Source organism: Eumetopias jubatus, unplaced genomic scaffold, assembly GCF_037043125.1.
Source record: "Eumetopias jubatus isolate StellerSeaLion01/CBP00866 unplaced genomic scaffold, mEumJub1_p1.0 scaffold_12, whole genome shotgun sequence".
Lineage (NCBI taxonomy): Eukaryota > Metazoa > Chordata > Mammalia > Carnivora > Otariidae > Eumetopias > Eumetopias jubatus.
Window position 1 is genome coordinate 104,030,037 of NW_028274818.1, and position 16,298 is coordinate 104,046,334.

Genomic DNA, 16,298 nt, shown 5'->3' on the forward strand with positions numbered 1-16,298 from the left:
CCCCCCCCCCCCCCCCGCTGCTGGGGCCAGGAGGCCCCAGGGGAAGGACAGCCCGACATCTTCGGCGGCCGGGACTCCCGGCCCCAGCTCGGTGGCCGAGGCCGAGAGGTAGGGCTCTGGGCTGGGCGGGGCGCCGGGGCAGCGGGGCAGGGACTGCCCCAGGGATGGGGGAGCTGGGGTGCGAGGGGGGGCGCTGGACACCCAGCAGAGGCCTCTCGGCGGCGGGGCCAGGCTGAGGAGCTGCTCACCCCTGCTCAACCAAGGCCCTGGAGCCCCGCTGCCGTCGGGCGACTGGGTCCTGTGAGTCTGAATCCCAGATAAGAAATACCCAACTTTGGGTCTGGGCCGCCCCTTCCTACTCTGTGGGACTGCTGGGGTCTCCGGGTCTCTGGGTCTCTGGTGGTTTCCCCTTCCTCCCCCATCCTGCTCCCCAGAGAGGAAGCCCCGGAGGTGGCCTGCCCACTGCTTTCTCACACACACACACACACACTCACACACACTCTCTCTCTCTCTCTCTCTCTTTCCAGTTTGCAAACTCAGCTCTGGAGTTGGGCAGCGCCAGCGGCAGGAAAAACCTGCCCCTGCCCCCATCTACCGCCACCTCCCCTGCCGTGCCCCCTTCACCAGCCAGGCACCCCCAGTTCCCGCAAGGCCCTGCTGCCATGTCGGACCCAGATGTCCCCAGGGGCCCTGATGCCCCCGCCATGTGGCCCCCCTGTTCCAGGGGTGCCTGAGCCCTTTGGAGGAGCCCCAGCTGCACCCCCCGCCCACCTTGGCCGAGTCCTGAGCCCCAGGGACCATGAGTGGGGGCAAGAAGAAGAGTAGTTTCCAAATCACCAGCGTCACCACGGACTATGAGGGCCCAGGGAGCCCAGGGGCCTCCGAGCCCCCTGCCCTGCCGGCCCCCACTGGGCCCCCACCCCGTCTACCTAACGGGGAGCCCAACCCCGAGCCAGGGGGCAAGAGCACCCCCCGGAACGGCTCCCCACCGCCTGGGGCCCCCGCCTCCCGTTTCCGGGTGGTAAAGCTGCCCCACGGCCTGGGAGAGCCTTATCGCCGAGGCCGTTGGACGTGTGTGGATGTTTACGAGAGAGACCTGGAGACCCCTGGCTTCAGCCGGCTCCTGGAGGGAGTTCGAGGGGCCTCGGGAGGCACCGGGGGCAGATCTTTGGATTCCAGGTTGGAGCTGGCCAGCCTGGGCCTTGGTGCCCCGACCCCGCAGCCAGGCCTGTCTCAGGGCCCCACCTCCTGGCTCCGTCCGCCCCCCACCTCCCCTGGACCTCAAGCCCGCTCCTTCACCGGGGGGCTGGGCCAGCTGGCGGTGCCTGGCAAGGCCAAGGTGGAGACACCCCCTCTGTCAGCCTCCCCACCCCAGCAGCGCCCCCCAGAGCCCAGGACTGGGGAAAGCGCTGGCACGTCCCGGGCTGCCACGCCCCTGCCCTCCCTGAGGGTGGAAGTGGAGGCTGGGGGCTCAGCAACGGGGACCCCTCCACTGTCCCGATCAAAGGATGGAGCCCTGCGGCTGAGAATGGAGTTGGCTGCTCCAGAGGAGATGGGGCAGGTAAGAGCTGGGTTCTGGGGTGGGGGAGACACCTGAGGGGTGGTGCTGGCTCCTCTCAGTCTGGGCCTAACCTCCAGCCTGGGCTTTCCTGCCTCCACCTCCATACCGCCCTCTCCCCACTCCCTCGACACCGGTGTCAGGTCAGGTAGCCCCTCTTTTCTCTTCCTGCCCTCTCCCTGGGAAGTCGATCCCACTCTTCACACAGCCTTGTTTTCTTTCTCAGGCTCCCCTTGCCCCTACATTCTGCACCTTCTTTCTTTCTCTTTGGCCTTTAATTTGTTACCTTTGACCCCCGCCTCCGTTTCCATATAGCCCCCTCCTGTCCCCCCATCACAGAGATGTGCCTTCCTCACTTTGGCCCTCACCTTCTGTCTTGGTTTCACGTCTTCTGGCTTCGGGCACTGAGGGTGGCGGTCCCAGGTGGGGCTGGGTGCTTGGGTCTCTGGGAGAGGAGCTGCCAGGGTTGGTGGGGAGGGGTAAAAAGTAGGCTTTCCATTGTCAGTCTCCCTGGCAGCGCCATTCCAAAGGTGGGGGTCTGTCTTCTCATTAGCCGCCCATCCCAGCCCCATCTGCAGCTTTGTCCCGAGTCAGATTTCTCCAAGGACCTGAAGGATTGGGTGGGATAGAGGGTTTGGTCGTTTGTCCTTTCCACCCCTAGGTGTCTGTCTGTGGTCCCTGCATCTAGGCCTCTCCACGATTGATAACTGGGGGTGGCCACCAGGGAGTGGGTGAGAGGCAGGAAGCAGTGGAGAAAGAGTTAAATCCTCTGCTCTTTCTGCTTCCTGTCTCCAAAAGAGGAACAAGTCTGGGCTGGGGGGCAGGATGCCTGGGTCCCTCGGGTGGGGGTGGGCAACCAGGGATGTGGGGGATGGATGTGTCTGTCCTGAAGGAGAAAATAACACCTTGGACCTCAGGAGGAAAGGCAGGGAGTGTGAGCATGAGAACTTTTCCCCCTTCCTGGCCTTGGGCACAAACCACAGTATAAAAATAACCTGGGACTGGATGTCTGGGCCCTGTCAGGACCGGTCAGGACCGGCTCCCCCCACCCCCTCCTGGCCTCAAGCTCACATCTCTCATGCTGCGCCCCCTACTTTTCTGGAGCTTTCATTCAGTTCCTACCCTAGGGGAGAAGATGCTCTTTTCTTTACTGGTCCCTGTCCCTGTGCTTTTCCAAAGCAAGCCTTCTTTGCCCCAGTCTCTCTGTGTCCCTAAGCCCTGCCTGAGCTTCCCTAGGGGCCTGCACACCTCTCTCCCCAGCGCCCCCAGACCCCTTTCCTGTGTGCACATCCTGATCCCTTCCTGTGTGCATGCATCTGTGCTGCCGTTTCCTGGCCCTGAAGTCTGGCTCCCTTCCACACACACCCCCACCATGTCTCTTCTCTCTCAAGAGAGAGGCTGGGAGGAGGGCCGGGAGGACACCACCTGGGCCCCCTTCCTCTGCTCTGTCCCTCTAACCACTCTGGACTCTCTGTTCTTGGCTTTTCCGAGAAGCAGGGGCCTCCTGGGGCCTCACAGAGGCGGCTTGTTCCTGTGGCCCCCGCCCTTTTGCAGCCACCCCCAGCGCCTGTTAGGCTGTGTGGGTCTATGCCCAGGCTCCGCCCCCCCCCCCCCCATCTCCACAACCCAACCGCTCTCCCCGCCCCAGGGCCCAGCACAGGAGCAGAACTTCACCTGAATCCGAGAAGTTTGAGCGAAGAGGCTAGAATGGATAGAGTGGGCTGGGGGGTGGGGGAGGACCAGTTTCTGAGGATTCATTCATTCTACAAATAGCTATTAAACAAACTCTAAGCTCTACCCTCTGGAGCTTACCTTCTAGCAGCAGGGAAGCAAAAATACTTTAATTTCAGATACTATTCAGTGCTCTAAAAAAAAAAATAGAGCAGTTCGGTGGAATTCACTAGTTGAATGATGGGGAAATGCCTCTCTGAGGAAGTGACATTTGAATCGCTTTAATAAGTCAGGGGGCAGAAGGCAGACACCCTCTGACTAGCCTCTGATTGGGGGTTCCTGGATTAGCTGGTGGAAGGGTGCTGGAGTGCAGACTAGAGCCCCTCTCTGGTACTCTGATACCCCATGGGCCACTTTCTGGAAGCTACTCACCCAGTCCTCAGGATGGGCACTGTTTTCCTTGCCTCCAATATCTGCCTAGTACCTCGACCAGACCTGGGGGAGAGCGGGCCTTTGGGGCAGGACTCCTGGGTCCTCAGAAGAGAGCAGAAGTACATGGGGAGAGCTGGGGAGGCAGAGTACTAGGCAGGTTGTAAGGTGGCTGGTTCCTCTCTTGCCCTTGATGTGATGGTTCCTACCTCTCTGCCTCCAGGTGCCCCCACTCGACTCTCGCCCCGACTCCCCAGCCCTCTACTTGTTCCCCGATGCCAGTCTGGTTCACAAGTCTCCAGACCCCTTTGGAGCAGCAGCAGCCCAGAGCCTCAGCCTGGCCCGCTCCATGCTGGCCATCAGTGGCCACCTGGACAGCGATGATGATAGGTAGGTGGGCTCTGGGATAGCCGCATGAAGCTGCCCGGTATAGGTGTCTTTCCCCCAAGTTAAGCTTGGAGAGGACCTCTCCAACAGAGAAACCTGGCCTGGGCACAACCGCTGGGCAAAGTTGATCTGGGACCCACTCCCTCTCTGTGGAGAGAGCTGGGTAGGACTCCCTGGCTTAGGATTGTCAAAATCGTAGACTTTTTTTAGAGTTTGAAGGGAGTCATTGTTGTCAAATTCCAGAGCTCTTGCAGATTTAGCGATCGTTTGGCCAACCCTAAGAATTTACTGGCAAATGCGCTTGAGAGGGGAAAAGATCAGCGGGTCTCCTCCCGGGCTCGCACCTCCCTCTCCCTACTGAGGGGAATGGAACTCCTGCCTTTGGAGTAACATCCTTAGGGACCATACGCACTACTTTAGGCTCCTGGGACCTCTGGTACCAAGAAAGTGCATCCCTGGGGTTCTGTTCTCCGTGCCAAGCCGGAGCCGGGACAGGATGGCTGTGGGACACAGGGGAGGCACAGGAGGGCAGGATCGGCTGGGGTTTGCCCTCCAGGGGAGAATGGCCGTTCCGTTCAGAGGCACGGTGGGCAGAATTTCCTGTTTCAAGGGCCAGGTTTCGACAGAGGAATGTCAGCAAGCTGAAAAGGGAGGAACGAAATTGCGAGGCCGATAGGCAGGCTGCTCCCTTCTGGCCGTGGACTGATAGAAGGGCTAGGGAGTCACCACTTTTAGTTTGGAGGGAGGAGTGGGACTTCCTGTTTGAGGCTCGGGGGAGGGACTTCCTGTTTGGAAGGAAATAAGGGGTGGGGCTTAGCCCTGAGTTTTGTGGGTGATGGGGGAACCCATCCCAGGAGGGAGTCTCTCCTTCCTGCCTGCCCCTCGCGTGGCACCCGCCCCCACACCCTCACCCCTCGGAATGAGGGACTAAGTCTCACCATAGAAAAGGGCTTGTGGCCTTGTGGGGAGCCTGAGGCAGAGAGGAAAGAGAAGGGGTGGCGGGGCCGGTGGGGTGGAGGGCGAGGGACCTGGTGGCGGCTGGTGGAGAATGAGGGACACAGTGGGGCAGGGCAGTGCGGCTTCTGGGCTCCCAGCTCTCAGGAATGTGTGAGGTGTGAGGGGGCCAGGACTGGGCGAGTCCACCTGCCCCCGTTGCTATTCTCGGCGCTTCGCACCCGTACTCCCTCCCACTTGGGAGGTTCCCTGGCGCGAGGGCTCCCTATCCCGCCCCACCCCTGTTGATTTCAGAGCCCAGCCTCCCGCTTCTTAGAGGGCTCTGCCCTCCAGGAGCCTCCTCAGCTCTATTCTTTGGCTCGTGCCTTCCCTCTGTCCCACCCCTCCCCACACCCCAGTCTGACCGGTCAGGTACCCAGCCTCCACTTTGTCCTGCTCCACTCCAAGCCTCGGGGGCTCTGCTCTAGCCCAGCGCCTCTCTTGCCCCACCCTGCTGGGCCAGTAGGTAGGATTGGGTTGGGCCACCCCCTTGGCCCCCTGGAATGAGGCATGTAGCCCCCACCTCATCTCTCTGGTATGCCCAGAGCTGGCAGGAGAACAGGGTCTGAGTGGCATGGAATCTCCCTTTCAAGAGGGAGAGTGGGCTGGGGAGTTAAGTGCCTGGATCCCAGTTAGGAAATTGGGGATAATACCTGCCAGTCTCAGAATCTGGGGATGGGAGAACAGAGGGTGCCTGGTGAATGGTGAATGCTCACGTGCTCCTGGCTGGCAAGAACCTTTGTGTCCCTGACACGGCCTGTCAGTTGGAAGGTACTTGAAAAAGTGGATGGATGGACGAGTGGATGGGTGGGTAGATGGCCAGCATGGGGGATCCAGGCATTATAGGGAATGAATCCCAGGGACTTGGGAAAGAAAAAAAAAAAAAACATTTATTTATCCAGTGCCTCCTTTGGGTCAGGTGCTACCTTTTATCTCACTAAAGCAAGCCCATGATCCCCACTTTCCAGGTGAAGAAGCTGAAACTCAGAGGAGGGAGGTTTTAGAAACTTGCCAAAGTTCACCGAGCTAGTAAGGCTAGTAAGTGCTAGGGCTGCATGCAGAGCCTGGGTCTGACCCCAAAGTCACATTCTACATTCTCCTACTGAAATGCCTACGTCCCACGAGGAGGAGGCAGTCATCTCTAGGATGCCTTTTCTCTCCGGGACAGGGGCAGGGACAGCTTTCCTAAGCCGGGCAAGGAGCCACCCCCCCCCCAACTCTGGCCTGGCCCCACCCCAAAGGCACCACAGATCCGGGAGGGAGTAGTGCAGAGAGGACAGCCGGATGCCACTTTGTTGGCCTCAGGCCCATCCCCTGCAGGCTCCTCAGAGCATAGCTAGGGAGCGGGGCTGGCCCTTGTCCCCAGGATCAGAACCTTGCCACCTCTCCCAGGTGTCCTGCTTCTTCGTCTGATCCTCATTTTAAGAGGCTGTTTCATTTGACCTTCAAAAAGGAAGACCAGTCTCTAGGGCTGTCCTTGTCCCAGGCCCGGAGAGTCCTCCTGCAGGGCAAGAGTCCTCAGCTGTGCATATCCTGCAGGCCCAACCCCAGGGGGCGCCACTCACATTTGAAGTCATTGTCATGGACACTTAAAGTCATGACATTTTTCTTGAAGATGGCAGTAAGTGTCTTGAAGGAGGGGGCATTTTGTTCTAATGCACACGGTCACCTTTTGGGCTTGTGGTGGGGGCTGATCCCACACAGCCAGCTCCAAGTTTCGGGGTCCTGACTCTGCCCCGGGGAATTCCAGCACAGTGCCCTCTGCTCGCTTACTTACTGTGGGGCGGGGGAGGCTCTCAAAGGGTGGGTTTGGGTTGCCTGCCAGAGTCCTGGTCCCTTGAAGTGTTAACGTTAGAGTGTGACAGTGGAAAGTGCTGTCAGAAACTCTCCAGCACTAGACAAACAGGAGATAGTCATCTATCAGCCAACAAATGTTTATTGTTGTATTATTCCTTTATTTCTGGCAAGAACAAACAACTTACTTGGCATCTTTACCTGAGTGTCCGCCAAGCAAGGCCGGTGTTCCTATTCCTGTGGATCTTCCCCTCTTTGGTCTCTGTGTGTCTGTGTGTACGGGGGGAGGGGGGACGGGCTGTGTGCCCTGTGGTCGCCCAGACTCCACCCAGGTGTCTCAGATTGAAATAGCTTAAAAACTGCCCTGACTTTCCAGCTGGCCGGCTCACCCTCCACTCTTCAATTTGTCGTCTCCCCCCGCCCCCGCCCCCACCCCCACCCCAGGAGTCCTAGTGTCCTTTCCTCACCTTACCCTGTCCTCCTCTCTCAGGTCTGGCCACCCCTTTGGTTACTCCACCTGTCAGCGCCTTCTGCACCCAGAGCTTGGACAGGAAATGGAAAATTCCCAGCTCCCTTGTGTTCCCTTCCTGGCTGCAGGGCCTCATCCAAGGGTCACCTTGAATTGAGTGCTCATTCCCCCCACGGGGAAGTGAGTTGGAGCCGACAATCAGGAGAGAGGGCTCGACAAGGGAGCACAAAGAGTGCAGGATGCAGCACGTTGAGACCACCCACTCTGAGAGAGGCGAAGCTGGGGGCTGGAGGACAGACAGGCTCGATCCTGCAGCACAGGGAGGCCTGGGTGTAGGGCTGGCCACAGGGCTGACGTGGCTGAGGGAGAAGCTGGACCCGGGTGGATCGTGAGCCTTGGGATGAGGCAGGAGCCTGAGACCTGGGTGGTGACAAGAGGGAGACTTGGGGCGGGGAGGGGGGCGGGGAGGGCAAGGCAGAAAGGCTTGTGCAGGCCCTTGGCCCCGGAGAGGCAAGACATGCTTGAGGGATCCAGAGGCTGGCCCTGGGAACCGTTTCGCTGGGCCTGAGTCGGCCTCTGCTGGCCATTTAGCAAACTGCAGCCAGACAGGTTCTCCCCTGTCATTCGCTCTCAAGGATCTTCAAAGGATCTTCAATTCCCGATGTCCCACCTCCAGCCTCCCTACCTCTCCTCAAGCCTCTGTTCCCTCTAAGACCCCAGCCCCGAGACCCAGGTTCCAGATCCATAGGCTGTGCTTGCCTTTCAGGGCTGTTTTCGTTGCTTTGGTGACCTTTCCATTTTTCTTCTCCCTCACCATGGGAGGTGGGAGATCCTCTCTGGCCAGGCCCCAGGCATCACCCACTATGTGGGCTTTGTGTCTGGGATGGCCGGGGGGGGGGGGTTGTGGGGGGCGATACTTACAGTCCAAGGAAGGTGACAAGTTTTATCAGAAACGCCCGCTATCCCAACTGAGTGGAGCTGAGAGCTTGAGGGAGGCCAGTATTAGCCGAGAGAGGCGGACGGGGTGAGGTAGGGGTAGGTCTCCCTCACCCTTCGCAACCCCACCCCCCCACCCCGACCCAGGCCTCTGGCCTCAGAGCCCCTCCCCTGACCCAGCCCACCAGCTGCCTTCCCTCGGCCTGCCCCCTTCCCTCTGCTCTGGGATTGGTGCCAGGGTGAGAAGGGGACACTGGCACTGACCGAGTCTGGGAATTCCCGCCCACCGTGGAGTCGGTGGGAGGGGGTCCCCGTGTCCCCGAGGAGCCAATAGCAGCCAGGCTTTGCCCTGGGGGGCGGCGTATATCTTGCAGACCAGCACCCCCTAGGCACTGTCTCCTCTCTGCCTGCCTGGCACCAGCCAGACCCCGCTGTGCCCCGGGGGGCTCTGAGCCCCCCAGGCAGTCCTTCTGATAGAGCCCTCTCCCTTTGGAGGGGGCCTCAAGCCCTTTCCCTTTGGGGATGGCCCAGCCGGGCACCTCTGTCAAGTCCCTGGTGTCATCTTATGAGACCCGAGTGGTGGGGATGGCACCGGGGCCTCCCCGGAAAAGGGGCTGTGTCTCCTCTCCTTGCTCCCCTCGGGGAGCATCCCCTATCCGAGGGGCATCTGCACCCCCACCCCGCCGGGGCCTGGGGGGGCCTGGGCAACGGCCCTCACCCCGCCGGGGGATGGACAAAACTCTCCTCTCCCTGATTCTCTGTCACAGGTACAGGCAGGGGTGTGGGTGGGAGGCTGCAGTGAAGGGTTTGTGGAGGCGGCCAGAGCCTGCTCTGAGAAGCACCTGGAAGGCAGCCGGCTGGGGTGTCCAGACACCTGGCTTGGCACCTACTCCTCCTCCTCACCTCTCAACTCCCTGTGTCTCTCCAGCGGCTCCGGAAGCCTGGTTGGCATTGACAACAAGATCGAACAAGCCATGGTAAGAGAAGCCATCTTGGTCCCGGGAGGTTCCAGCTCATGTCCTGCTCTCCTCCTCAGGGAATACCACCTCCTAGCTCCTCAACCCACTCCCCAGCTGGGTTCCCTCCTGTCTCCACCTGAACTCCCGATCTCCCTTGGCCCCTGGCCTGGCCCCCATCTCTGTCCTCAAGCCCTGACCTTGTCTCTGTCCGGCATCCTTGCACACTGCGAACCCCACACCCCCACCCCCACCCCCTGGCCTCTTCCCTGCTTTGCTGCTTCTCCGGTGGTCCTTCATCATTTGGGAGCAGGCAGGGGCATCTCTCACACCCAGGCCCTCGAGGCCCTGGGCAGGGATGAGGTTGGGGTGGCCTGGGACCCCTGACTCTTTGTCTGTCCCCGGGCCCCCAGGACTTGGTGAAGTCCCACCTCATGTTTGCGGTCCGGGAGGAGGTAGAGGTGCTGAAGGAGCAGATCCGAGACCTGGCCGAGCGGAACGCCGCGCTGGAGCAGGAGAACGGACTGCTGCGTGCCCTGGCCAGCCCCGAGCAGCTAGCCCAGCTGCCCTCCTCGGGAGTCCCACGGCTTGGGCCCCCTGCGCCCAACGGGCCCTCCGTCTGAGCCTCCCTTCCCTCACAATGTGCCTTTGGGGGGCTGCCACGGCTGCCTGCCCCCCTTCCTATGCAGCTTTAATGCCTCCTGATCCCTGGGGATGGGAGTTGAAGGCTCAGACTTGGCCTGTCCCCCCGATTCTTCCTCAGTCTCCCCCTAGTGCCCAGGGACTGGGCGGGGGCACCCCCAGGCCTTGAAGGAGGAGGGAGGGCTTCAGGATGGGGTGTTGGATGGAGCCCCCCTCCTGCCTCCCAAGGTGTCAGTGTTCTGGGACCCCTGGCAGTCGATGGCTGGGGGAGTCTCCCTGGCAGACACCCCATCCCCACCTTGTTCCCTCAAAGTACCCCCTCTCCTCTGCCCAGGGGAGGGAGTGTGGACAGTCTGCAAGTTCTGGGATTCAGGTTGTTATTAAAATAATAATTATAATTAAAAAATCCGGAGAAACTTGAATCTGGAGGTTGGCATCTCGTTGCTTGTGTCCAGATGTGGCCTGCAGTGGCATTTCCACGTGTGGGGGAAAGACGGAGCTGTGGACTCCCTTGGAGATCTTGTCCAGACTGGGGAGGTTGAATGTGGCTTAGACACAGTGGTCAAAAGAGTTGAGAGGGGGGGTGTGCCAAGGGCCCAAAGGGGAGTCAGCGGCCTGGGTCCTGGGAAGGGGCAGGCAGGGTGGTGGGGGGGCAGGGGCGTCAGCCCACGTGCTGAGGGGGGCCAGGGAAACAATGAGGCCTTTGGTGATTGTGCAGGATCCACCCCCAGCTTCCCAGTGTGTCCCCTCTGTGGGCTGGATCCCGGTGGCGGCGGCTTGGGGGGGCGGGGCTGGGGGCCCTGAATGGGCCCCTTGTCTCAGCGCTGGGTGTGGGCCAGGTTCCCCGGGCACACGGTGCCCTCGCCAGGCCTGGCCAGCCTCCGTGGCTTCCACCCTCCGCTGGATGAGGACGGGCCCTGTGGGTGAGGGGGGGGCCCCCTCCCTGACAGCCTGGGCTGGGCTCCCACCCCGTGGGGCAGCAGAGGCAGGTAGGGAGAAGGACCCCATCTAGTGGGGAAGGGGGGAAAGCAGCAGCCTCCGCTCAGAGCACCCGGGGCCCCAGACTAAAGGGGCCCCGTGAAGAGTGGGATACTGGAGGCCACCCCAGGTTGGACTTCCCGCCCTATAGCTCCCTAGATTTACGACCTTGGGCAGGTTCTTTGTGGTGTCTGCATCTCAGCTTCAGCTTCCTCGTGGGTAAAATACCTACCGGAGGGCCGCTCTGCTGATTATGTGACATCATACGTGGGGAATGTCCAGGGAGGACCAGGTGCTCAGAAGCCCTCCCTCCTCCGTCAAGGCCTGCTTAGTTTCCCTCCCCTGGACCTGGGGGAAGGAGGGCTGAGGGCGCAGGGATTGGCTCCGCGGATCCTGGAAGGGCCTTGGGGGTTGGGGTCAGGGCCAGGCAGGCTCTCACAATGGGCTAGAACTCTGCCTTCCTCTGAGTTCTTATCCGCTTTGACTCCTCTCCCTGTCTCAGGGAGGGGAGGAAAGACTTAGGATGAGTCGTTGGTGAAGGCTTTCCCCCTGGATTCTCTCTTTCTTCTCGGCTGTGCCTGAAGCTCCCAAGGGACCTCTCAGGTGGTAGCCACTGGCCTGCAGCCTGTTCCCCTCCCCCCTTTGTACCAAATGCTTGTCCTGCCCCCTGCTTGGTGTTCGTGTATTGGGAGAAATGGCTGTGGTAATGCGGTTCTTCCGATGGATTTGGCAAAAGATTACTCGCTGGGTGAGTTTCAGAGAGTGCCCCTTCCTCATGACATGCTGGGGTGGGAGGTGCTGCTCAGTGACCTCTAGGTCACAGAAACCCATTTGGGGGAGGAGGTGGGGACACTCACGGCCCCTACCCCTCTGTGATTGCTTTTTGCCAACCACACGCCCCTCTCTTGTCTCTCCTCTCCCTGTCTCGGTTCTTAGGTTTTCTTCTGGAAACACAAAGCTAGGTCAACTGTCTTGGAACACCATGACTCCCAGAAAAGTGTAGAGGAGGAGAGTCCCAAGGTGATTGAGACTTTCAAGTTGGTTGAGCCCTGCGAAGAGGCCAAGGTCTCCAAGACAGCAGAGACCCCCAAGGTGGCTGATCCCTTCACGTTGGTCAAATCAACAGATAAGGATGAGGTGGAACAGAAACGTGTGGGCCGGTCCCTGCTGCAGCTGCCCCGGACAGCTATCAAGTCTGTCTCCACACTCATGGTCTCGGCCCTGCACAGTGGCTGGCAAATGTTCAGCTGGAAGGTGAGCACCCTATTACCTGGTTCCCCGTGGTCCTACCACCCTCCCTGATCCCCCATGACTCCCCCCCCCGCTCCAATCACTTGATTGACATTTATTTTGTCGGCCTCTCAGGCACTGAGGCGGGCAACTGAGGCTACACGGTGAACAAGATTTAGCCAGACTAAGGGAGCTACAGACAAGATCATAGGCATTGTTGGTTCAGTGTCTTAGGGGTATGACAGGGGAGGTCAGGGGTCTGGGAGCCCAGAGGAGGAGCATCTCATGCAGACTTGGCGAGTCAAGGAAGGCCTTCCTAGCAGAAGAGAGGGTGAAGCTGAGACCTGAAGGATTGGCCCTGCCTTGGGGTGGAGTGGGGTGGGGAGGAAGTGAAGGGGGGCATTCCATGAAGACAGAATAGCAAGGGGGCTGGGGTGGGGGGGTGCTGGCCCAACGTGATGGGTTTGGGCAGTCCTGGGGCCAAGGGCCAGCTTGTACAAGGCAGAGTGGTTAGCCATCTGTGCAGTTTGGGTTTTTTGTTTTGTTTTTTTTAAAGATTTTTATTTATTTATTTGAGAGAGAGAGAATGAGAGAGAGCACGAGAGGAAAGAGGGTCAGAGGGAGCAGCAGACTCCCTGCCGAGCAGGGAGCCCGATGGGGGGCTTGATCCCAGGACCCCAACACCATGACCTGAGCTGAAGGCAGATGCTTAACCAATTGAGCCACCCAGGCGCCCCAGTTTGGTAGTTTCTTATCAAACCAAACCTGTAATCATCATATGCCAAGCAGTCATACTCTTGGCATTTATCCTAGATAAATGGAACTTTATGTTCACACAAAAGTCTCCACATGAATGTTCAGAGCAGCTTTATTTGTAATAGCCAAAACCAATCCAAATTCCTTCAGTGGTTGAATGGTTAAACTGTGATGTCTCCATACCATGGAATACTTCTCAGCCTTAAAAAGACACAAATTATTGATGCACCCAACAACTTAGATGAGTCTCTGGAATTATGCGGGGTGAAAACAATCCCCAACCCATATATACACACACACACATATATATAGTGTGATTCTATTTATATTATATACCACTCCTGAAATAGCAGAATTATAGAACTGGAGACTTGATTAGTGGTTTAGTGATTGCCAGGGTCTAGGGGTTGGGGGTTAGCAGGTAGGTTGGGTATAAAAGGAATGAGGAATTCCTGTGATGGTGGAAATGTTCTGTGTGTTGACTGTGGCAGTTGGCGACATGAACCTGCGTATGTGAGATAAAATTGGGTAGAATTTAATACACACTCAACTGAGTGCAAGCAAAGGGGGACATGTGAATAAGATCAGTGGATTGTATCAGTGTCAGTATCCTGACCATGATTCTATATTATAGTTTCGCAAGATTTTACTGTTGGGGGAAATTGGGTATAGAGCATACAAGGACTCTAGTATTTCTCACCACTGACTGCATCTGATTACAATTATCTCAGAGTCAGAAACGTAATTTTAAAAAGGGAAGTGTCTAGATCACTACCAAACCAACTTATTTTGGCCTTGAATGAAGTATTACAGCACTGATAATAAAGTTCACTTGGCGCCCTGTGATGGGCAGGTCAGAAAAGGACAAGAAGAGAGGCAGGGTATTTAAGAGGTAGAACTGTTGTACCAGCTGGTTGATTGGGTGACGGTGAAGGGGGAGGGAGAGAGAAGTCAGAGCAGGCTGGAGCCATTCACTGGGGTGGAGAATGAAGGAACAAGAGCAGACTTAGGGGAGCAACTGATGAGTTGAGGGCATTGGGACAAGATGAGTTGAGATGTTGGTGGAATATTTGCATGGAGATATCTAGGAGACAGTGAGATATACAGGCCTGGAGATGTGGAGGGAGCTCTGGACTAGAGATGGAGGTCGGGGCCATTCTGACCTTCATTTTGTTTTTTCTTTAAGATTTCATTTATTTGACAGAGACACAGCGAAGAGAGGGAACACAAGCAGGGGGAGGGGGAGAGGGAGAAGCAGACTCCCCGCCGAGCCCGGAGCCCAATGGGGGGCTCGATCCCAGGACCCCGGGATCATGACCTGAGCCGAAGGCAGACGCTTAACGACTGAGCCACCCAGGCGCCCCATTTTTTTTTTAAGATTATTTATTTATTTGAGAGAGAGAGCGAGCGAGTGAGAGAGAGCACAAGCTGGGGTGGGGGGCAGAGGGAGAGGGACAAGCAGACTCCCTGCTGAGCAGGGAGCCCCACACCGGGCTTGATCCCAGAACCCTGGGATCATGATCTGAGCTGAAGGCTTAACGGACCAAGCCACCCAGGCGCCCCAAACCTGCCCTTCATTTTAACACAATCTCCAGGAAACCCTAGTGAGGTCTCAAAGATGGGTGGGACATGGTGCCTGTCTTTCAGGAGCTCGAATTCTAGTGTTGAAAACAGACAGGTCTGCGGAACAAAGAGCGGGTGTCATGCCAAATGTTGAGGCAAACACAAGGGTAGACACAAAGAACACCTAATGCAGCCTGGGAAGGCTTCCTGAAAGAGGTGGCTCCTGAGCTAGGCCTGATGGGAGGACTTGGCTCTAGAAAAGCCTTTGCTGTTCATCTGGCAGTGGTTGTATCCCCGATTTCTCCCTAGACGAAGCTATTTACGTGTGCACGTCTCTCTCTCTCTCTCTCTCTCTCTCTCTCTCTCTCTCGTAGTCCTCTGTGAGTTCTACCTCCATTTCCTCCCAGATGAGGTCTGGGTCCCCTCTGGAGACGCCGGAGGCTGAGATGCTGCGGGAAGTGTACCTGGTACTGTGGGCCATCCGGAAACAGCTTCGACAGCTTGCTCGCAGGCAGGAGAGGCGGAGGCGGCGCCACGTCCGGGCCCACGCTGGCCCCGAACCTGACGCAGTTCAGGGCCTGAAACAGGATGCCCGGAGTCCCCTCTAGGGGGGAGCCCCTCATCCTCCAAAAAGCCCCACCTCACTCTTAGGTAAGGTTGATAGGAGAGGTTAGGGCAGCAGGCCAGGAGTGGTGGGTGAGGAGAAGTTTTCGTACTGTCACCTCTCATCGGGAGCCCAAGTCCAGGCCCGGGGTCCCACTTATTCCCCTTCATTCCGTTTATTCACTTTGTAAAAAAAAATTATCAAAATGTTGGGAAATAAATATCAGATATTTCGGAGTAAATATAGAGTGTGTTTGTGTATAGCCAGAGGCAATGAGGGGAACGCGGGTGGGGGAGGGCGGGGCACCTCAGGGGCTGGCCCAAACGTGTGGGAGTAACTTGGGGGCTTGAGGGGGACCCCCACGTCCAGGGCCCCCTGGGCCCAAACCCACTTCCAGGGACTGATTGCCTTTGGCAACTCTGCCAGGCCAGCAACTCCGGGCATCCTGTCCGCAGCAGCACCCCTTTACTGAAGATATGTGGCGCCTACCAGGTCCTGAGCCCATGCTCTCCCTGGCAATCCTACAAAGACGGGCGTTTTACAGAGGTTGAGGGACTTGAGCAAACAAGACCTGCTGGAAACTGCCCACTGCCACGCCCCTTTGGCCCTCTGGGGCTCCCCCATAGCGAGGTCAGTGGGTCTGAAGACTGACGCGGCGGCGGCGGTGGCGGCAGCCAGACCCGCATCGGTGGGGAAGGCTTGCAGGCCCTGCTTGCTGGCCGCGCCCCTGCCGAGAGCGGCCGAAAACTACACCTCCCAGGATTCCGGAAGGCGCCGGGGGCGGGGCTGCGGCCGCGCGTCTGCGCCTGAGGGCCGAGCGTGCAGCTGCGGGCGAGGGTGTCCGCCTGGCTCCTGGGGAGTTGGGGCGGGGGGAGTGCAGGGGGCGGGGGGGGGGCTCGGCGGGAGGCCGTGGCGTTTTGGAGGAGGCTGGGGGGCGGGAGGCAACACGAAGGAAGACCCCTCTCGGACTCAGTCTGTCCTCTTGCCCGGCCACACGAAGGCGCAGCGGAAAAGCAGGGATATTTCACAAAGACTGCAAAATTAGGGCATTTCAGTGTCCACAGGGCTTGGGGGTGCGGTGGGGAAGGAGGAAGGGATGCCAGCAGAGGCCCCCGGGAAGGGGGAGAGATGGAGAGGGGGAGGAGGAGGAAGGGTGCGGCTGGTTGTGCTGCTGGGTCTGGCTCGGGGAGTTAGTGCGAATAGCAAGCAGGTGGTGGGCGTGAGCAAAGCTGGGGTAGTGAGCAAAGGGGACGGATTGTTGGAAGCACCCAATTCCCTAGAGAAGTCAGCAAACTACTCGCCTCCCCCAGAACCCCCTCCTCACCCCCCACT

The 16,298-nt window shown here is 58.7% G+C and overlaps 2 protein-coding genes across 2 annotated transcripts; both read left to right on the forward strand.

The window, feature by feature from the left end:
- TSC22D4 (TSC22 domain family member 4) lies at window positions 1-10,257 on the forward strand. The gene is made up of 5 exons (XM_028109871.2): window positions 1-108; window positions 528-1,561; window positions 3,882-4,048; window positions 9,166-9,214; window positions 9,607-10,257. Exons 2-5 carry the CDS (start codon window positions 800-802, stop codon window positions 9,814-9,816), a joined length of 1,188 nt encoding a protein of 395 aa, XP_027965672.1. The 5' UTR covers window positions 1-108; window positions 528-799; the 3' UTR covers window positions 9,817-10,257.
- Window positions 10,258-10,343: 86 nt separating this feature from the next.
- SPACDR (sperm acrosome developmental regulator) lies at window positions 10,344-15,207 on the forward strand. The gene is made up of 3 exons (XM_028109872.2): window positions 10,344-11,561; window positions 11,750-12,067; window positions 14,737-15,207. Exons 1-3 carry the CDS (start codon window positions 11,508-11,510, stop codon window positions 14,968-14,970), a joined length of 606 nt encoding a protein of 201 aa, XP_027965673.1. The 5' UTR covers window positions 10,344-11,507; the 3' UTR covers window positions 14,971-15,207.
- The last annotated feature ends 1,091 nt before the right edge of the window (window positions 15,208-16,298 follow it).

Excerpts from the sequence above, each read along its gene's own strand:
- TSC22D4 (XM_028109871.2), top strand. The coding sequence starts at position 800 with ATGAGTGGGGGCAAGAAGAAGAGTAGTTTCCAAATCACCAGCGTCACC. Across the intron at positions 4,049-9,165 it reads CTGGACAGCGATGATGATAG|CGGCTCCGGAAGCCTGGTTG; the intron begins GTAGGTGGGCTC and ends GTGTCTCTCCAG. Across the intron at positions 9,215-9,606 it reads ACAAGATCGAACAAGCCATG|GACTTGGTGAAGTCCCACCT; the intron begins GTAAGAGAAGCC and ends CCGGGCCCCCAG.
- SPACDR (XM_028109872.2), top strand. The coding sequence starts at position 11,508 with ATGGCTGTGGTAATGCGGTTCTTCCGATGGATTTGGCAAAAGATTACT. Across the intron at positions 11,562-11,749 it reads GGCAAAAGATTACTCGCTGG|GTTTTCTTCTGGAAACACAA; the intron begins GTGAGTTTCAGA and ends CTCGGTTCTTAG. Across the intron at positions 12,068-14,736 it reads GGCAAATGTTCAGCTGGAAG|TCCTCTGTGAGTTCTACCTC; the intron begins GTGAGCACCCTA and ends TCTCTCTCGTAG.